Source organism: Anabrus simplex, chromosome 5 (assembly GCF_040414725.1).
Source record: "Anabrus simplex isolate iqAnaSimp1 chromosome 5, ASM4041472v1, whole genome shotgun sequence".
Classification (NCBI taxonomy): domain Eukaryota; kingdom Metazoa; phylum Arthropoda; class Insecta; order Orthoptera; family Tettigoniidae; genus Anabrus; species Anabrus simplex.
Genome location: NC_090269.1, coordinates 434,872,862 through 434,895,360, shown reverse-complemented (window position 1 = coordinate 434,895,360; position 22,499 = coordinate 434,872,862). Strand labels below are relative to the sequence as shown.

At 36.7% G+C, this 22,499-nt stretch overlaps 1 protein-coding gene across 1 annotated transcript; it reads left to right on the top strand.

Moving 5' to 3' along the window:
- Positions 1-1,115: 1,115 nt before the first annotated feature.
- On the top strand, positions 1,116-20,368 carry LOC136874614 (uncharacterized). Its single transcript, XM_068227882.1, has 5 exons — positions 1,116-1,176; positions 4,539-4,668; positions 7,717-7,812; positions 17,403-17,485; positions 20,173-20,368. The coding sequence occupies exons 2-5, from the start codon at positions 4,603-4,605 to the stop codon at positions 20,366-20,368; spliced, it is 441 nt and encodes a 146-aa protein (XP_068083983.1). The 5' UTR covers positions 1,116-1,176; positions 4,539-4,602.
- Positions 20,369-22,499: the final 2,131 nt, after the last annotated feature.

Here is a 22,499-nt window from a genome sequence, read left to right as displayed (position 1 = left end):
TATGCATTCATCTTCTTCTATTATTATTATTATTATTATTATTATTATTATTATTATTATTATTAGGGCTAAATGGTGTGCAGTATAGATGTAAGAAGCGTAGTCTAATTACCGAGTACGCCGTAGGTCGTCATTATTATTATTATTATTATTATTATTATTATTATTATTATTATCAAATAAATTTGAATTGTGAGATATTCCGATGCATATACAGTATATTCTTACAATACTATGAGAACGACGTTAAATGAAAACAAAAATTTCCTAACGACAAGCATATAAAAGCAAGACATTGGAAGAAATTATAACAAAACTAGGAATTTCATAATAACGAAAGGAGAAATATAAAAAAAGCAATAAATGAAAACAATTTTTATTTTCGTAAATGTAAATTGATTTTTCTACAGCATTTCATTATCTGGGTATTTTCGCCATGTCATCGTACTGTGGGTCCCCTCTACTGAGACCACGCCTGCCTATTAAAGTAGTTTTATTGCTGGACAAAGCGGGGCCACATCCAGATGTACATGAACTCGTATGTGATCTAATGGAATTCGTGCTTTATTTTTGCCCCCTAACGTAACAATTTTAATATAACCTATTTATCAGGCCGTTTTAGAATGTTTAAAAATAAAGTATCGGCACCGCCTGTTACATTCACTCCTGGAAACAACACAACATGAGGAAACCATCACGAACTTCCTCAAACAGATAGCCATGAAGGACGTAATGTATTGAACGAACTGGTGTGTGCAGAAAGACGAACTTCGCAGCGACCGCGGGATTGTAGGTTTCGCTCCCGCTCCCGCTGGTGTGTGCAGACCTCTCTACTAGGATCCAAGGATACTCATATCTTTTTTTTTTTTTTGCTATTCTACTCCACCTGAATTCTGGAAGTTTGGACACCTATCGAAATAAAATTCTGGATGAAAGCCCCTCTCCCCCAAATTGAAATCCTGGCTACGCTCCTGTATGAGGTTATAATTTACTACTGTTATGCTACATCGCAACATCTGGATTGGTTTCGAAGTGACAGGTATGTTGTTTTATAAGATGCGTATTCGCCAGAAGTACCGTACGGCTTATTCCGTTATTTGCTCAAAGATTTTCTTCATTGATGCATTGTGATTTCTACCATTTTACGCTGTCTCCACAAGCTCTAATACATTGTCGGTAATGTTCAAGTCTCAGTCATTTACTTTTGCCGAACTTATAGATCTCAGTTGAGAACTGTAAGAAGTAAAATACTAATCTTTCTCTGTTTCAGTTTTCTACATGTTTCAAGCTACAGTACCGGTATCTCTTTTACTTTTTTTAAATGCTATTTCTACTTACGAATTAATAATTTATACCTATACTTGTATATGGACAGGAGAAAGTGGAAGAGACTTATAACAGTACCCGGGAAACTGGAAATGTATAATGTTTGATGTTGATGATGATCTAAATACGTAACTAGCTTTCTTTTTGAAAAATCTTAGCCTCTGCGTTACAATTGCCGGCAAGTCTTTCCCTCTTGTGTTGTAACAGTGTATGTATCTCAGTTTCACTGAATCGGATATCTGAATTTAATGGTATGGATAATTTCCCTGAAGTGCTACGCACCTGAAGAATTAAGGATAGTGATCTTAGAATGAAATTATAAGATTTAGTGTTTAAGTAATTGTAATTATTGTATTGATGTGTCATTTACGTATGTGTGCAATCTGTAAGTGACGCCGTGAATGTTAACTTTTTTTTTTTTTTTTTTTTACACTGTAGGCTCCGAGAGATGATAGTAGGCTCCGGAATCTTGCGAGTTGTTACGTTTAGGATATCTGTTAGATTATCTAAATGTGTTGAATTCTTGGTATATCACTGTTGTTATAGAGATTCTTCTGCATCACATCATTACCCCACAACTACTATATCCAGTGTATATTTCTCATGTTTTACGTTAACAGTAGCCTGCCTCTCTTTTGTAAGATATTTCCTGATACCGGTATTTATCGGTGTGTTAAATAACTTCTTGAGGACCGAGTGAGATGGCTACGTGGTTAGGGGCGAGTTGCTGTGAGTTTGCATGATTCGAATGCCACCACTGGCAGCCGTGAAGATCGTTTTCCGTGGTTTCCCATTTTCTAATAATTAAGCAAATGCTGGGGCAAGTAAAACCAATAATATATTAACAGAATAACCATTGCTCGCCAGAACGAGTAAACACGTCACACTTAGGAGCGTCCTCGATATATGTTTACACAGAAATTTGTTCCTTGGCAGTAAGTAAGAATCAACTTCTTACATATGTGGGAAATTGTAGTTTGTATGCTTTTACAATAACATATCATTGAATAACAAACACTGCTATGAAATGAATTAGGTGAGGCACCACTCGAGGTTTTCAACACAGACAAGTTTCGTACCACCAAGGGAACAATAAAAACTGCTAATCATCTAAAGCAATTGTCCGACGTGGAACTGTCATTAGACATGACATGCACAGACAAATAAAGAGAGCTTGGTAGCATTGTTCAGTGAAATGATTCGATAGCAGTGTTGTATAAATTTTTGTCTTCCGTTGAACAGATTCTTCTTGTTCGTTTTCTGTTTCCAGTTTTGTGGGTTGAGTTGTGAATCAAGGACCTTCTCAGTTTTCTATCTCTCCACCACCCCCTTCCTACCTCCAATATTTCTACTACTTTTACTCCTCTCTTCTCTGTACTCTCCTTCGCGGTATCCATCCTCCTCTTACTGGGCATTCCCATTGTCTTTCTTCTATTATTTTCTCTCTACTCTCTTTGGAACCCTATCCTGTTCCATTCTCATTATGTGTCAGTACCATTTCAGGTTACCTATCTCTATCTTGGCCTGCAGTTTAGGAATTCCAATTCTCTCCCTAATTTCTATGTTTTTGCTTTGATCCCTTCATGTCTTTGCAATTATTCCTCTAAGCAATTTCACTGTGGATGCTTGGCTTCTGCTTTCATCATGTTTTGTTGCTGTCCATGTGCTGTCACATATATCAAAATTGGAGTGTAGCTCATTGGGTACAGAATTTTCTTGCATTTCTTTAAGAATGTCCCAGTTCCACACTATAAATCTCATACATTGGTAAAACTTGTTCAGTTATCTTTCCAATTTCTCTATTTATTTTCTCATCATCACTGGGCTGAGTGGATCAGATGGTTGAGGCGCTCGCCTTTTGACCCCAACTTGGCAAGTTTGAATGTGGCTCAGTCTGTACGTATTTTAAGGTGCAAATATACATCAACCTCCTTTAAGGAGATTTATTGGCACATAAGAATTCCTGCAGAACTAAATTCCGTAACCTTGGTGTCTCCAAAATCCATAAAATACAGTAGTTCGTGGGCTCTAAAGCAAATAACTATTATATATTATTTTCTCATCTTCTGCAAGTATACTCCACAAATACTTGAATCTTTCCACAACTTCTAATGGTCTCCCTTTTTTTCAGTATTCTCTCATCCTTCTCTATTACCTCTCATCACCACTACTGTCGTACCCTTCTCCACACTTATTTTATTCCATATTCCTCTACTTCTGATTCAATACAGTAACTTGTTCTTGTACTTCCATTTCATCTTCTCCACATATAACAATGTAATCTGCAAAGAGTAAGGCCTTTGTCTATTTTGCTTCCCATTTTTTGTTGTATACTCTTGTGGATTTCATCCATGACTGTAATGAAGAGTAGATTGTTTATCCTATCATAATTTTCATACTACTTGCTTACTTTTCAAATATGGCTTTGACAATTTGTTCTGCTCTGCTTGCCTTAATTTTTTATCAATGCATCCAAGACCAGTTGCCGTGGTACACTGTCATATGCCTTCTCAATATCTATATATATCATCACTAAATCCTGCCTGAACTCCAATCATTTCTTCAACACATTCCTTAGATTCAGAAGATTAAAAAATATTTAGTGTGGAGTATGGCACTGTATGGGAGTGAATCATGGATAATAACTGGTGCTGGGAAGAACAGAGCTGAAACCTTTGAAATGTGGTGTTATTGGAAGTTGTCGAAGGTCAAATGGACAGAACATGTCTCAGATAAAGATATAGTTAAACGGCTTGATGAGAGATGAACTGTTTGTGAGAATTCAATCCTAAGAAGGAAAAGTTTGATAGAACAAATCTCAAGGCACTGGGAATTGTTCAGTTAGTTTCAGTTAGTTACCTTAATTTTTAAATTGAAAACTCATCTTGCTGTGGTTTCATTTCTATGTAAAACTGTATGATCACAATATCATCAGTCAAGTTAAATTAGATAGCCTGTGGAAGTGATCACTGTATTGACAGTCATTTAAAACTGGAAGTCCTTGGCTATGATCGTAGTAACAGTCATAGAGAATTTGTGACTCTATAGGTATGATTACAATGTCAACATTCATATGAAATTTGAGGGTTTTTACTACAATCATAATATTGACAATCATGTAATAATAAAGGCTTGTTGCTTAGTCTGTTGACAAATAACCTAGATAATAATTACAGCAAAACAATAATATATTTTCCTGGCCTGTTTTTCAGTGTAAGGTCATTGGAAGTAATCAACAATCCCAGTACATTCTAACTACTTCACTTGCAGTGTGAAATGGACCTGGAAACAAAGACCAAAGAGGAACCAGCCTGGCTTGAAGGAACAGCAAATGCTTCACTTGTAAGTCTCATTCCAGACAACTTTACAGGGATCAGAATTTAACCCTTAGTAGCTGAATAAATTTGGCAGGAGAAAAATGTACTATGTGCTTACCCAGTATTAACACCAGCAGACGCCACTTGCAGCATGAGATAGGCGTGGTATGTTTCTTTATCTGGATATATGTGACAGCACACTACACAAGGCTGCCAGCACTTAGGAAGTACAAACAGCAGTTTTGATGTACACATTTGTGCCTGGCTAGTGAGAAAATCATTCTTCATAGGTAAGAAAAAGAGTTCTGGTGGCATATGCCCCCAGTTTAGGGCCACAAAGGGGTCAAATGGCCTCTAGCATTTACTAGGGAGACAGCAGTGCATTCTATGCCTGTGTGGCTCAAGCGGAAGTGTGTCGGCCTCTCACTGCTGAGTTGCGTGGTTCAAATACCAGTCACTCCATGTGAGATTTGTGCTGGACAAGGCTGAAGCGGGATAGGTATATCTCCTGGTATTATGGTTTTTCTGTCCGACTTGTTAGCTGAACGGTCAGCGTACTGGCCTTCGGTTCAGATGCCGGGTCGGGGATTTTAACCTTAAGTGGTTAATTCCAATGGCACGGGGGCTGGGTGTATGTGTTGTCTTCATCATCATTTCATCCCCATCATAACGCGCAGGTCGCCTACGGGAGTCAAATAGAAAGACCTGCACCTGGCGAGCTGAACCCGTTCTGGGATATCGCGGCACTAAAAGCCATACGACATTTCACTTCATTTCATGGTTTTTCTGTCATCTTTCATTCCAGCAAACCTGGTGAGTTGGCTGTGCGGTTAGGAGCATGCAGCTGTGAGATAGTGGATTCGAACCCCACTGTCGGCAGCCCCGAAGATGGATTTCCGTGGTTTCCCATTTTCACACCATACAACTGCTGGGTCTGTACCTTAATTAAGGCTACAGCCACTTCCTTCCCATTCCTAGGCCTTTCCTCTTCCATCATCACCATACAACCTATCTGTGTCGGTGTTACATAAAGCAACTCGCAGAAAAGAAAAAGCATTCCAGCAATATCATTTCGTCTGTCAGTCTTTAATCATAGCCCTAGAGGATTGTGACAAGCATCGGCAGTGGGCACAATTCCTGTCCTTCCACAAGATGGGGGGCTTCATTCATTCCATCCCTGAGCTGGTCACTGACTGGAAAACAGGTTGTAGGTTTTCATTTTCACAGTAGTGCATATTATGTTTCATAGTGGTACAAAGCTGAATGAATATTTTGTGTTTTGATAGTGAAAGGAGCATTTGTTAGGTCCAGCTAGTGACAAAGTCATGATAGGCAGTGTCTCAAGATCGAGGCATCAGTGCCTTTTATGTGCTTAGCATACATTGATTGACTGTCTATTGTTTTTTTTGTTACTATTGTTGATTATTGAAATTGGCTTTTTGAGAAGGTTGTGTGTTTGTATTTATTCTGCATGGTTTGCTAATGGTATCTTTGTGGGATTGGCATCATTTCCTTTCATGTTAGCCAATTGCAATGCTACTAGCTGCTGAACTGATGGACAATGGTGGGTGCTAGATTTAATTAGGTTATGGCCGGTAGGTCCCTGGCTATCATAGTGAACATAATTTTCCTCCAAATGACATTCCAGGAAAGATTTTCATCGTTTAAACTTCTATACAATGTTACTAATTTTGGGTGAGCACATAGTAAAATACTGTCACAGTATAGCATGTCTAAAGCAAACACTATATTGAAGGTGGAGATGCAGTCAAAGATTTTGGAGAAGTGATATATTTTCTTCGTCTTTCCGTGCTCTGTTTGTTACTACTCTAAACTCAGTCCATTGCGATCTTCTGAGTGTGCGGCTTTCAGTTCAGTGCCCCTTCATCGGATAGCTCAGAGGGTAAAGTGATGACATGCTAATTTCATGTTGGCAAGTGTGACTTGGGTTCTGTCTAGAGGTATTTGAAGAAGCTGAATTATCCAAGCACATGTCTGTAGCTATACTGAATTCCTGCACATTATTCTGCCACCGCTTGTAAAAATATCAAAATTATGTTAGAGAAATGTGTGCCAATATCAGAAATAACTTTGTTCTTCATAAATGTGCAGAGTTATTCTACATGATACATTGAATGTCAAAAGACCCGTACCTTTTAAAGACTTTCATATAATAAGAAATGAATGCTCTCTAAATGTTCATTGCACTTTCCTTTCATCACATCCTAGTAGATCATGAAGGAGGCTCTGAAACAGCAGATGTACTTGCCAACATTGCTGGCTAAGCACTGATGGTGTTCTCATCCCCACAGTTCTTCACAGAACACTGCATAACATCCTTATAGTCAAAACATTTCATTTTTAGTTGCTTTGAGTGTGGCCCACATCACATTTTTCTCTGGAATATGACTGATCATCCTGCTTCTTTCATGTTTTTTTATTCTTTTTTATACTTGGAAGCATTGAATTATGTTGATTGAAATTGAACTGTTTCAGGGCAGTATGTAGCACTTTTGAGCTTGGCAAACTAGGGTAGAGAATGTGCTTCAGATATTTTAAGGTATTTTAATCTGTCTGTAAACAAACTGTATGCTGAGTATGTGAGATTCATATCTCCCACTATATGTCAACAGATTTAGAACAGTTTTAATCCTTTTAAGTGGTTCAAACATCCTCTAACATTATTTTGATATAATTGGATTTGTAAAAAGAGTTCATATGATTTAGTGTTTATGTCTGTGACAGCTTACCTCCAAAATTCTATGCATGTTGGCTCCAATTCCATCTGTGGTAGGATGCAATATATCTTCTGCTATGCCTTTTCTCAGTTTATATTCAGATATCAGTTTTGTTCTTTCCATGACATTAGGAGTGAGCAAGGATAGTAACACCAATCTCAATACAGCCTTGTGTTTTAAGAATTGTCTCCTGGTAGAAACCTTCCATAAACATTAGTGAAATTTTAAAATTAACTGTAAAACTGGCAGGTAATGAATTAACATGCTCTTTTTTTGTGTGACTGTTTTTGTAGAAGTGTGTTATGTGCTTATCTAATATATCTTCTTCTCCACAGGTAACTATTGAACATGAAACACAAATTATAACTCTCAAGAAAGAAGCCAAATCAGAGTTAACAGAGCCAGGGCCCCCAGAGGAGTGTTCATTTAAGGTAAAATGTGGCTCAACAGATATCAATGGTTGACCCTTAATTTTGATGTGTATCATTGATAGTACTATGGAAAATATACTTTTTCTTATGAGATGGAATGTTTACTTGCCTAATTTTCATATTTCATTGAAGTTGTTCCATGATCTTGCATTAGGTATGATGTAGCAGATGAGATGGCTCCAAAGACCTCTGATATATAATATTAGGGAACTGGCATTATTGCTACTAATACTTTTGATTGTGTAAATATCTTCAAACACAAATTTGCTGTATGATACATTCTTTTATTATTGTCAAGTGAAAATATTTGGATGCGTAAATTTTGCAATGACGTTAATTATGCGAGAAAATATGGTAGTTAGATTAGAATTGTCGGAAGGGTTAACCATGTTGAGAGGACGTATGTTTTGCAAGAGAGTTCTGTTCATTGTAGGTGAATCAATAAGTACCCACCACACTTCTGAGGTGATATATCAGACTCTTGACAGTTGTTTCCCAGATTCCACCAAAGTGTGTCGCTCCAGGAGAGATGAAATGCCATGTTAGTCTCAAGCCTGCAGTTGGAATGAATTATTGCTTTTTTTAAAAAGGAATATCTGGCAGAATTGCTTTGATTTCTTTAGCTGCTCCGAAGAAGTTCTTACCGTTATCGCTGTATATGTTCAGGGGTTGACTTCTGTGAGAATGAAGTCGACGAAGAGCAGTGAGAAATTTTGTTGTGGTCAGATCAGGTGTCATGTCTATGTAGACAGCCTTGGTAACTAGGCAGTATGGTCTTTTTTGACCTCACTACATTTTTTATGAGCATTGGTCCAGAATAGTCTATTCCAGAGTTATTAATGGGTGCGCCGGGGTTACATGCACCATTGTTGTATTTTACAGTGATTATACAGCATTCAACTTGCAACACTTGTGATGTGCATGAGTGTGGCTTCTTTACCGTCCCTTTTGCTGATGGGATGCAAATATTTTCTCTGAATTAGAGATGTGTTTAAGAGTGGAGATTCAGGATGAAGTATTCGAAGCTGTTCTGCCATGAACATTAACTTATATTAGCTTTGTTAGATGATGGTATGGGGTATGGATGTAGATAGATGTGGTGTTTTGACTCCATTAGAATTTGGGCAATGTTTAGTCCTCTGCTGACATAATGAGTGCCTTGGTCTGTGAATGGGTTTATAGTTTTAATATAAGTTGATAGCTTCCTACACAACATTAATGCAAAATTTGAGTGCGGTGTTCAAATACAATACAAATTCTGAACTTTAATTTCATTCCATTGGTTGTTTACAACAATGTGGGGCAAGTCACACACAATTAGCAACAACTCTTTGTCTTTGCTTAATCTCGAAACATTTGTTATGACTAGATCATGGTGCATGGCTCTAAGAAGCATTGGTGGCACTCCTTATTCTGTGAGATAATTTGATCATCATGTTTTGATTTTGGCTAACCCAAGGCATCTTAGTTCAACCATTTGGAACCATGCTAACAAAGTGAATTGTTGAAGATTATGTTCGTTTATAGTCGTTTGGACACTAACAGTCAGAGGGTTTGTCCTCGGACAGCATATGATACCACTCATTTTGTGACGTACCAACAATCGAACACCATGACAGCAAAACAAGTGAGAGCACAACACAGCAAGCATCAGTGTCAATTGTGGGCAGAACAACAAGAATGTTCGGCGGTTATCCCAATGCGTACATCACACCAACTTCTGAGGGATGCTACAAAGCACAAGACAGTTCTAGCAGCAATGGAATATCTGGGCTGGTACCAAGCTCAAATGAGTGCAGCTGAGGAGTGTATCTTACACAGTACAAGAAATAGAACAATTACCAGGAATAACAATATATGCCATAGATTAAAGACCAAAACTGAAAGTAATAATAAGAACGGTGGGTGGATTTATAAAAGATATCAAATTAAATTTCTAGAATTGTGAAATAAATCATATCCAGAAAAATTTTAAATTAAGAGGATATCATCTTGGATATCCAACTTTTAAAATGGTGTACTGCAGACATAATTTATGTATCAGTTATGGTAAGAGAAATTTAGGTGTGTTGTAAACCATAGAAATGACGATTAATATATGTTTATAATTTTAGTATCTTCCAGGCTTGGTATTGAAATTTGTAGAATTATGAGTAGTCTTCATATTTATAGGAGCTATATTTGTGTCATGTACACAATGTATGATACTGCCTATGTATACAATTTCCGGGTACCCGGCGAGTTGGCCATGCTGTTAGGAGCGTGCAGCTGTGAGCTTGCATCTGGGACATAGAGGGTTCGAGCCCCACTGTCGGCAGTCCTGAAGATGGTATTCCGTGGTTTCCCATTTTCACACATGGCCAATGCTGGGGCTGTTCCTTAATTAAAGCCATTGCCGATTCCTTCCCACTCCTAGGCCTTTCCTATCCCATTGTTGCCGTAAGACCTATTTGTGTCGGTGCGAAGTAAAGCAAGTTGCAAAGAAAAATTTCCGGGTAGGGGTGTCCCTCTATTTTACCCTATTAAATTACATTGCTTTAGATAATAATTTATTTAGACCAAACCTTATCACATACTTTTTTTTTTTACAAGAAAGGAACTTGAGTGAATACATAAGGGTATCTGCAAGCCAATAAAGTTATGAAACACACACAAGCGGAGAACCGAGAAAAAAATAATATAACGCAGATAGATAAATTAAGGATAAACAAGGTGAAAATAAGAATTGATGCAATGAAATTTTAAATAACAGAAGCAAAATTAATTTTAACGAGAAAGCAGAAAATTAAATACCGTACCTAAAATCCAACAAAATGAAGTAAAATCATAACCATGACAAAGTTTTAATGCATTAGGTACACCAACACAAGCATACATCATCGTCGCCATAAGACCTATCTGTGTCGCTGCGACGTAATGCTAACAGCGAAAAAAAAAAATCATACATCATAACAAAGGTTGCAGGCCACAAATTTCAGTAATCACCACCACCAACGAAAATACGATGGTAAGGAATGCATTATCTAATTGTGAGGCAAAAAGGCAACATCTCAACAATAATGAAAATTGTGGTGTCAGTCAAAGAAAAGAATGAGGTAAAACCGGACTGTAAATAACCCAAGAGAAATTAAATAAAATCATATTTAGAATAAATGGCAAGGCAAATTACCAAATAAATGTATAAAAATTAACTCACTTCCATATCCACTTCGGAGCAGAATTACAATGATCCAAGTATTACATTTGCAGACAACTAGTAGGAACATCCTGTATAACCCTAGGTGGTCAACCTCATGAATACACCACTCAGTTTCAAAAAATCTATTAAGCTTTGAATATTACACTGCTGAAAACTTCAAATGAACAGTATCCAATTTTTCAAAATAAGTCTTATTCTGCCACATAAGAACAGTCTTGTGCCAATTATTATGACAGTATATCATGTGATTCATGGATTACTTGGTCTTAATAATGAATTTCACATAATTAAGTTGGAGATACCTCCAGTTGACACATTGCATTTAACGCTAGTTAATTATTTCTGGCGCAAAACATTCACATCTTGAAGTAAGGTAATGGCACTATATATCGAACGCCCTTTAAAAATCAAACATTTCACACATCTCATTGCAAAATAAAGATATCCGTAAGTTAACGCAATATCAGAGATTTCTTAATTAATGCCACTAAACTTAGCTTTATGTCAATCGATAAGTCGAAATCGTTACCATGTTGGCGAGTGTGGGGAAGTTTCAGAAATTTGGTGTTGGCAGGATTTTAATGAGATCATTTTATTGTTACTAAGGTGCAGAGTACCTCTGATTATCTGTTGTTGCTGGTAAAATAGTGTCTTCAGAATGTATCCTTTAAATAACAGGTTGTACTACCATACATAAATGTTCATTAATTTCTTGTGTTGTGAGTTTTCACACATCTTCATTTTTATTTCTAAACTAAAATACAGTTCTATATTTGACTTCCATTTTATAATATCGTAAGGTTGTTTGATAACTGAGGTTCATTAAATAAAAAAACTACCCTTCAATATTGAACACCACTGAAAACTATTTTAATTTGTAGTACTATTTTCTCTAGTACTGAAGTCCGCATTTCTGTGCTCGTGACTGCTGAGCTGTCTATATCTAAATTGAGAAGGCCTGAATTTGAACCCTGTTTGGGTATGTTTTGATTTTTGTAATGATGTCTTTTGTCTGTTTATTTCGTACGTTGTTCTAATTACCATTTAACAATACTGTCTTTTTCCAAGGGTTCTCGTCATCGGCAAATGAAGTGGTGGCAAACAAGACGGGATGTGTGAAGGCAGTTGCCCCCCCCCACTCTTTGGGAAAAATACATTTTTGTTACATTTTATCCATTTAAAACTAGAAAACAGAAAATTATCATTTTTGCAGTTCTTGCGTATTTTTGCTTATTTTCCTTAAGTAGTGTTCAGAGCTTTGACAGTGGTTAAATTAAGATGCCAAAGAAGGGAAATGTCCCAAAAGCCAAGGTATAGAAATGTTGGAAACATGAAACTGTGTCAGTATATATTATCTGCCTTGACTGAAACTGTTCAGCATGTTAAATCTGATATGATGACCAAAAAGGCAAGTATCTATAACATACCAGGTCCCTTTAACAACGTTAAATGACAGTCTATCTGAGTGTCAGAAGATTCAGACTGCTGTTCACCGGAAGCCGTCTGAATCCACGAGAAAGAGTGCATTAGTGAATTAATAAGCAACATGTCTAACAGAGGATTTCCGTTGAAGAAAATGAATTTACTTGACACTGTTCAGCAAATTGTGCAGTCATCAGGAAGGAGTACACCATTTAGGCATGGGGGACCTGGTAAAACCTGGTTCAGATGTTTTAAGGGATGGCTGAATCCTTTTGCAAGGACAGAGCTGCTATCCCGGAAGAGAGATTACGTGGTTGTTTCTGGGACTGTCATGCTATCTTGAATCTGAAGGTGTAAGATTAATTATGGAAGATCCAAGCAGGATCTTCAACGCAGACGAGGCAAGTTTTCTGTTTCATATGTTTTCGGGAAAGTACCTTCGAGTCAGGGGGAACAGCTTCAATGTACGGCAACCTCTAAAGAGAAGGTAGGCATAACAGTGCTCAGAAATTTGTGTGCCAACAGGCGTTGTGTCCCAACAATGATCATCTGTAGAACATACAACTTTCAGCAAATTATCAAAGATAAGTGTACCGGAGCCATGGATCTACAAGAAAACTGAAGGTGACTGGATGAAGGCCTCAACATTTCTGTACTCCCTTCAACACTTTAGGTCATGGCTAGAGGTAGAGAAAATTACACTTCCTGTTCTATTTCATGAAGGACACAGGAGTTATTTATCCTTCATGTCAGTGAATATTATCATGACCATGGAATAATATTGTACTCTGTATTCCCTAATGCCACCCATCTTCTGCAACCAGCAGTTGTTGGTGTATTTACAACTCTAAACAGAGTGTGGGGAAATCCTTTCTAAGAAGAGAAAATACAAACTCTCGGTCCATCAGAAACTGAGGTAAATTTTGCATCCATGTTATAAAGACAGTTTCTGATGATGCTGTTAGCCCAGATGTTGTGAAAATTGCCTTTCTTAAGTGTGGTCTCTATCCAATATATCCCGATGCTGTGGACTACACAAAATGTGTTGCATATTTTTTGCAAACCCCAGTGGGAAAGCAACGGCAAGAGAGTGACGAAGGCATCCCTTCATCCCCTTTCACTTCCAATAAGAAGTTAAAGATGAACTGGAAGAATTCTTGCCTCCTCCTTTTCTTGATAAGTTCAGTGACATGATGAAGGAAAGCAGAATATTGGTGAATCAGATTTGTATGCTTATTGGAAAAGAATGTATTACAGAACTACTAAAATTGTTATATTTGAATCTGCCTTGTCAATACACTTAATGATGAAAGAAAACTATTTATTTAACCATACATCTTTTGGGAAGTTAACCATTCCCTTCATCAGTGAACATGTATGATTAAATAAATAGTTTTCTTTCATCAATAAGTGTATTGACATGGCAGATTCAAGTATAACTATTTTAAATAGTTCTGTAATACATTTCAGACTAGTCAATACAGATCCATCATCCATATTAACCTATCATGGTTAAGTTTATCCACAGTATTGGAAAACAGTTACATCTCGGTGCAATGCAAAATGCAAAATAATATTGGCTAATGAAATTGAAATGATGACAGATAGTTCATCAGTACAAGATGATAATGATGATTGGGGCAGAGATGATGTTATGTGGAATGATGAACGTTTAGAGGTATCTTATCCTAAGAAGGATCTTCCTGGAGCTGTCATTTTGAAGAGCGGAATAAAAGTTCAGAAGCCAAAATTATTGAATGAGCATGAAATTGCTTTGTAACTTGCTTGCTCACCCATCTCAATTAATAGCATGGATTCTAACAAAAGATTTTCTTAAAGTTCCTCAAAAACCTCATCAGTTTATTTTAAGGAAAATATATGTGATATCTTCAAAGGAGTACCAGGAAGAATTGAAGAGAAAGAAAAGAATCAAAGATGATTAAGGACATGAAAAGAAAGATAAGAAAGTGATTTTTGTGTTTTTTAGGATATTTTGGTAGGTATTAATATAGCCATCTCTAATTTTATGATTTATATCTAAGAATTATTCTGTTTTATTCAGAGAGCCTTGTTGACTCAGGCGACAGTGTGTCGGCCTCTTACCGCTGGGTTCCGTGATTCAAATCCTGGTCACTCCATGTGCAGTTTTTGTTGCACAAAGTGGAGGCAGAACGGGTTATTTTCTGGGTACTCTAGATTTCCCTGTCATCTGTCATTCCAGAAACACTCTCCGCTATCATTTCATTTCATCTGTCAGTCATTAATTGTTGCCCCAGAAGAGTGCGACAGACTCCAGCAGCCAGCACAATTCCCGTCCTCGCTGCAAGATGGGGGCTTCGTTCATTCCATCCCTGACCCACTGACTGACTGGAAAACAGGTTGTAGGTTTTCTTTCTATTTTGTTCATGTCATTACTCCCATATAATGTATAAATGTAAAGTGATTTATAATAATTATTTCTGTTCGATATTTGAAACCTTACCATTCAATATATAAAAATCATGCTTGATAAATAAGACCTCACTCTTTATTTATTTATTTATTTATTTATTTATTTATTTAGCAAATGGCTAACACATCACATTACATATAAATACAGTAGTAATACATAATATTTACAGTTTGAAGTATTTACAGGTTCAAATTCTTTTCATAGTCAACACACAAGGGTGAGAGCAGAAGAAAGTCTCTTGGGTTTCCCTGGTGGGCAGGGAGAGGACACTGCTCCACAATGTGCCGAACTGTTTGCTTCACAGCACCACAACTGCACGCCGCCGAACTAAGTATTCCCCATTTATGGAGGGAGTCGGCACATCTGCCATGGCCAGTGCGAATCCTCTTGATAGTTGTCCACGTCTTCCGTGGAAGATCAAAACCCTCTGGTTTGTTTTTCAGCCATGGTATATTGTGATATTCTGATGGAGCACTGGATATCCATACTTGCTTCCAGGCCTGAAGCAGATTAAAGTTAGCATCTGCTAGGTTTCTGGCTGTTCTAACAGGTGGGTGTTTACATTTTAGCCTGTTAATAAGAGCATCATTTCACAATGGATTGGAAAGTGACTGTTGTTAGTTATGTTCTTGTAATCTCGTAGGAGAGCATTTTCTTCACGGAGGTGCGGTGGTGGAACAGGGGTTTGAACAGGTAGCCAGAATGTGGGAGTAGATATAATTGTCCCTGATATCATACACATAGTGTGATTCAGCTGAGTGTCAATTAATTTGGTGTGACTGCTGTTCAGAGATATGGACATGAAGTAACAGTATACCCCCAAGACCTCACTGATCGGTATATATAATGAAGGCTGCTCAATATATGGAGGAATACAACTGTTGCATTCAAAGGTGCCTTGAGCCTAGAAATTATACATTTTAAAATTCTGAACAAGCTAGTTGCAACCGATGGATGTTCCGTTAAGGTTTTATAATTCCTTCAGGAGTCTGTTAGTCACTGACAAAAATTACTGATCAGTAATTCATGGAGATAACCTGAAAGTGTTCGATATATAGTGCCACAATCCTTTTACAATTGTTGAAGACTAATGGCACTTCCAAGTGAATTACAGCAATAACATCATGCTCCAATCTGCTGTGTTTGATAAGATTTCTTGGGATATACTAAAGTCAGAGTACATATCTGTACTGCTTAATTGATTACTGTTTTATGAAGCAAGTATACTGAACACATCAGGAGTTGTAAAAATAAAGGATGATAAACATAATGTCAATAATTACAGTCTACTCATATTGAATGTTGTTGCATGGAAGCTCTTGGAAAGCATCCTTTATGATTATATTATACACATTTACAAAATTACCAACTGGTTCGAAAGAAAGTAATTCAGGTTTAGGAGATGTTATTTTATTGTGCTTCAACTTATAGGATTCAAGCAAGCTGTAGCAGATATTTTAGATTTAGGAGGTTAAATAGACTGTATCAAAATTGACCTACCTAAGGCTTTTGATGGGGCCAATCATGGAAGAATCCTGACAAAAATAAATGCAATTCAGTTGGATAAATTAGTGACTACAGGGGTAGTTATTTTTCTAGAAAATAGAATTAAGAGCATTAGATTCGGTGATGATTTATTTGATCCTGTAATGATTATGTGAGGAGAGGGCATTTATATCTCCAGCATGGCCACACTTAGAGTAGGATTACTTGGTTAGAGATCAGGAAATAATGCACAGAATGCAGCTCCATTTCTTGCGGTTAACTTCTGCCAAAAATGTTGTGTTACAGAGATTTTGCAGAGTTTGGGCTGGGAAGACTTGCAGACACGACTAACTGGTATATTGTGAGATGTCATTGGAGAGATTGCTTGGAATGACATTAGTAGATGAGAAAATTTAAGTTAGTTTTCTTTAAAAGTAGGAAAGATGACAACATGAAAATATTTGAAATTCAAATATTCATTTATAGGAAGGGGAGTTAGCAACAGAAATAATTTACCCAGAGAGTTGTTTCTTAAATTTCCAAATTTGTTTTCTTCGTAAACAATTGATAAACGTTCTGCCATCTGTGTGACAGCTCTAAATGCTGATCAGTGTTGATTTATATATTATTTATGTATTAATAAATTTATTTATTTATTTATTTATTTATTTATTTATTTATTTATTTATTTATTTATTTATTTATTTATTGTGAATGTAAGAGGATAAAGAAAATAGCTAGCCAGTGTGTAAATAGTAATCAAAAGAAAGAGAAGGATTTGGAGACAGTCTTTGTCTTTTCATGTTTCTCCTATTCCATTGCTGCCTTGTTGAGTGCTATCCTATCATGTGTTTCTTTTCATGTCCTTATCTCTCTTATCACTTGTCTGTTCCTTTCCTTTCTTATATTTGTACAATGGGAGATAAATTACTTTCTTTTTGTGCCAATATGAACATTATTTTCTCACCTTTTTTCTTGTTTATATTTATTTCCTCACTTCCTTAATCTACTTTTCTTATTTCTTACTTACAGCCTTCTGAAGACACAAACGAGGAAGTTTTCATAGAACAACACACTGTTGATCAGCCCAGCCTGTACATCAAAGAAGAAACAAAGTATGTACACCACAAACCCTATACAAAAATGAATATGTTGTACCTTTTCAATGTTGTGTTCAGTTGTGGCTAATTTATCCCCAAAAACATGCCATTTTCATCAGTTTTATCATTTCTTTACCAGGTTACATTTATACTCTGATATATTAAAAAAACAGTTGTCAAAATTATCCAAAATATTCAGGAAATTTAAGATCATATCAATGTTCACCACTGTAGTTTTATTGAATATATATATATATATATATATATATATATATATATGTGCAAAAAAATATCTGGTAGAGCTAGATATTTCTGAAGTGTACTTGCTTATATTACAATAAGCAACAATGAAAAATGTATTCTTTTATTCACTGTCACTGCATCATATTTTTGTCATGTGAAATGTCATCTGCAACCTTTACCATCAGATATTCTCAGAAATTTTGTGTGTGTGTGTGTGTGTGTGTGTGTGTGTGTGTGTGTGTGTGTGTGTGTGTGTGTGTGTGTGTGTGTGTGTGTGTGTGTGTGTGTGTGTGTGTGTGTGTCAACAGTGACACACAAAGGAAGCCATGTTTGTAGATTATAAACAAAATCTACAAATTCAAAATTTTAAATTTTTTATGAAAATTGAAAACAGTATAATTATTTCAAGTTACAGTATATTGATGGCTCCAATCAGTAGTACAATAATACAAAGTATATTGTCATCCTTTAAATTATTTATGTGGTTAGATTTCATTTCTTATGATCTGTCTAGTTCGGTTGCATGTTAAGTCAAATTCCAACACTTTTGGATGCCGAAGCAGAAGGTTTGTAGAAATGAAATGTTCTGGTCAGTAGATCTACATCGTAAATATCATAGTTTTGAACTAAAATTTCCACATTGTTGTAAGCGTATCAAGGTATCGTGCTGTTGATTTGAAGTTTGCTCCAGTGTTATGGTCATACCAGTTGATTGTTGCCATTTCCTAATTGCCTAATATTTGACTTCAAACCATATTTGTGATGGAAATTTTGAATTCCAAAAGGTTTATTTGTTTTTTGCATCTTCTCGTCTGTTGTGTGGTGCATTGACTTGTTTCTACTGTACATTTACGAATAGTGGCAAGAAATATTCTCTTCAGTCCTCAGAACTGTCTAGTACCAGCTTATATTCTCTCATTAGTCATAGAGGAGCTGTGCACACAACAGGAGAATGCTGTAATATATCAACTCTTCGAGGTTTAAATTCTCCTGTTTTTTCTTTGTAATTCCTGTGTAAGAGGACACAGTAGGCTAATGTAGAAAACAATCTTGTGATATGACCACCAATTAATATGTTGCTTATGAAAATCATTATTCCACGCTGTATATTTCTGTTATCAGATGGGATTTTTTGCTTTCTTCTTCCTATAATATATTGTGGAGAGGCACTCTCTAACCAGGAAAGCAACAAGACTTTTGCATATAATCATTTTTCTTTGTAAAGAAGGCAGAGGACAGTCCAAATCACAGTAGCCTAGTCCGCTGAATATTATAGGACTTAGATGCTTCTGAAGGATCCAGTCGACAGGCTCTTACAGTATCTACCGCTTCCCATGGTTTTTATACATCTCAACTCTGGTGCTCTATTTTTCTGACTCTGATTTCAGCACTGTACAAGTATCATGGTCATGGAGCAACTTAAATTACTTCTTTCAAAGATTTTCCATTTCAATTTGTCACCGAATTACATAAGAGGTTACATACAAGATTAATAAATTTCTTAATTGACTCGTGGAAAGACACATTTCCCTGAGCTAACCACTTAGTACTCAGGTTACCTTCCATTTCTGTAGAAAGACATGACCCTGATCTAACCACTTTGTAGGCTGAAATTACCTCCTACTTGTGCAGACACACATGGCACTGAGCTAATATTTAGTACTCAGGTTGTGAAGAGAGACATGTGCCAAAGTTAGCTTCCACTTGTGAACAGTCGCATGGCCGAGCCTGGTAGTTCCAAAGACCATGTAAAGAAGAAAACTATTGTGTCATCAGAATTGGTTGCTCCTAAAAATTTTCATGTGTCTCAAAATCTGACACTGTAAAGAAGATACTATTGTGTCATCAGAATTGGTTGCTTCTAAAAATTTGTATGTGTCTCAGAATCTGACACTCTTTGCTAAAGAATAAGAACATTATTCAAAATTGTGAAGAAAACTTTTTATGGTTCTGTCATCAGGCCTAAATAAGGCATACTTTGCCTTCCTGTATGCTGTCATTCCTGTATTTGAGAATCTCAGTTCTACACTTCCGAGTGCTTCCCCTCACATTCTTAAACTACTAGAAGTAATGACGAACCTGTTAAAGCAGCTGCTTTCCAGATGTTTTAAACCAAAAGTGATCACAAATTCCCTTTTATGGAAAGTTCCATTGTATAGAAAATTAGAGAGACAGCGATGAGCTAGTCATTGGCATTGATAGAAGGGACTTGGTGAAGAAAATGACAGAGATAAGTCAGCATTCTTTTCATCTGCCAGGAATCACTTCAGCACAGCGTGTGAGTGTATTATTAACATGTTTCCCCCAATGATGAAGTACTGAAACACACAAAGGGTGCAGATGTTTCAAAAACTGAAGATGCTCAGTTTTCTTCTTTACAATTCTTTTTAGAAAGATTTCCATCATTGTTACCGAGGAAGGACAGTGAGTATGTTGAGAATGCAATAAATGTACTTCAGAACCAATTTGTATCAGATTGATGACTGTTCTACTGTTGAGAGTGAGAATCTGATAGATGACATCAAATGGGCTCACTTGATGAATATTTGTGGAACGGATGGTGTTCTGAAGTATGATAAGGATATCCAGGGTAGTGCACTCTGTTCTGACTACTGCACAGCAATGCTGAGTGTGCACATGTTTTTACCCTCTTGAAAAAGAACAAATTTTAGTTTAGGTACTCAGTGTCAATTGAAATTGTGGATGTTATTTCTGTTTTGAAAACCAGAATTACTGGTCCATGTTACTCAAGTAGTTTTCCTCCAGAATTTTTGAAGAAAGCAAGAAAAGCAACTTGTCTCCATTTGCCTCTCCAACTTGTGACGAATAATAGCCTGCATATTGTGAACTCGAGAGAATTTTGTAAATCATTATAGGCCATTATGCCTTTCAGCATTCAGTCTGCAGTCTGCCAGCCTGACATTCAATTCTGTTGAATTGTTTTACCTACTGACATCAATTAAGTCTTCGAAAGTCTAATTCTCATAACATACTCATTGCACCTATGTTCAAGTTCCATGATAATAGACTGCAGGGTTTGGGGACAGTCTGCCATAAATCCAAATGCTTACTACATTTCCACCTAACTGAATCTCTCTCTGTCACTTTATACCTTTCAGCAGATGATCCATGTAAACTACAAACAACAAACGTGAAAGATCACAGCCTTGACTAACCCCTGTAAGTACTCTGAATCAAGGACTCATTCTACAGTAAATTCTCACTGCAGCCCAGTTGTCAACAAAAGCCTTTGATTGATTTAATAATCTACAATTAATCCCGTAGACCCCTAGTATTCTGAACGCATTTCTTTCTCATGGTACACAGTCATATGCTTTCTCTAGATCTACGGAACATGAACACATTTGTCTATTCCTCTTGTAGCATTTTTCAATTATCTAGCGCATACTGAATATCTGATCCTGATAGGCCCTCTGTGGTCTGAAACCACATTGGATTTCATCTAACTTCCTCTTAACCACTGATCGCACCCTCCCTTCCAGTATGCCAGTTTTGCACCCGGCCTTGCAGTCTGCCAGTGAATACTATGCCTGGTATATTAATGAATGAGATGCCGGGCTGAGTGGCTCAGACGGTTAAGGCGCTGGCCTTCTAACCCCAACTTGGCAAGTTCGATCCTGGCTCAGTCCGGTGGTATTTGAAGGTGCTCAAATACGACAGCCTCATGTCGGTAGATTTACTGGCACGTAAAAGAACTCCTGCGGGACTAAATTCCGGCACCTCGGCGTCTCCGAAGACCGTAAAAGTAGTTAGTGGGACGTAAAGCAAAATATCATTAAAAAAATTATTAAAATGAATGAGATACTGAACCCTTGAACTTACCTTTCCATTGTTGGTCATCTGCCTTGACTGCTTCAGTAGAGCAATATCGTACTCTTGGATCTAGGGGTCATAGTGATTTTTTTTCTGTCACTTCATTGACCAAACAATAGGGTACAGAGGAGAGCATAACTACTTCAAACGAGGAGTAAAAATGTGCTTACTGAAATATTTATTCAATGTAAATCATGATAATTTATTTATTAAAAGCAAGAAAAGTCACTAAAACTGTTCAAAACATGTTTTAACACAGTCACAATGCATAATGTGAGTGGTAAAATTTTATAGAAATTGTTTATTATTTTCCTTCAAGGAATGAAAACGTAGTGTAAAATTCATGGGTGGCAAAAGTCAGAAAGCGAGAATAAAAACTGAAAATCGGGCACCATTGATCCAAATGATAACTGAGAGTTAATCCACACTATCCGTGGAAAATCTGTCCTTCAACATGCAGAAGTCTAGATTAACATTTCATTAAGGTTATCCACCAGTCAACTATCCTATCAGATATTGGAACACCCCTTAATCGAACCAAACTGACTTTCAGTTGCTTTGGATAGGTTGCAAAATATTACTTGAAAGCTTGTTGTTCATTATAAGTTAACAGCAATTGTCAAAATAAAAAAAAATTCCACCTAGTATTGTCATCTCGTGACACCCTTATGTTACAGAGGAATCACCCCAAACAGATGTTCAGAAGGAACCATCTACACTTGATCTGATGTGATCGTACATTACATCATTCTGAAGGAACAAAACAGTGAAATGCAGGAAAACATTAATTCATTATGCATTTAGAAGAAAATGTTCTCACTAAACCAACTTTCAGGTTATGAAACAGTTAGATCCTTAAATTCATTATGTACAGGTCCACAATATAAAACAAAGGGAAATCTTTCCAATTTTCTACAAGTATGACTACAATTACAAATCTGTCTACCTACAC

What these genes read in the sequence shown, in the direction of transcription:
- LOC136874614 (XM_068227882.1), top strand. Translation starts at nt 4,603, where the DNA reads ATGGACCTGGAAACAAAGACCAAAGAGGAACCAGCCTGGCTTGAAGGA. An exon ending in GAACAGCAAATGCTTCACTT is followed by an intron (nt 4,669 to 7,716) that starts GTAAGTCTCATT and finishes TCTTCTCCACAG; the next exon opens with GTAACTATTGAACATGAAAC. An exon ending in TACATCAAAGAAGAAACAAA is followed by an intron (nt 17,486 to 20,172) that starts GTATGTACACCA and finishes AATGTACTTCAG; the next exon opens with AACCAATTTGTATCAGATTG.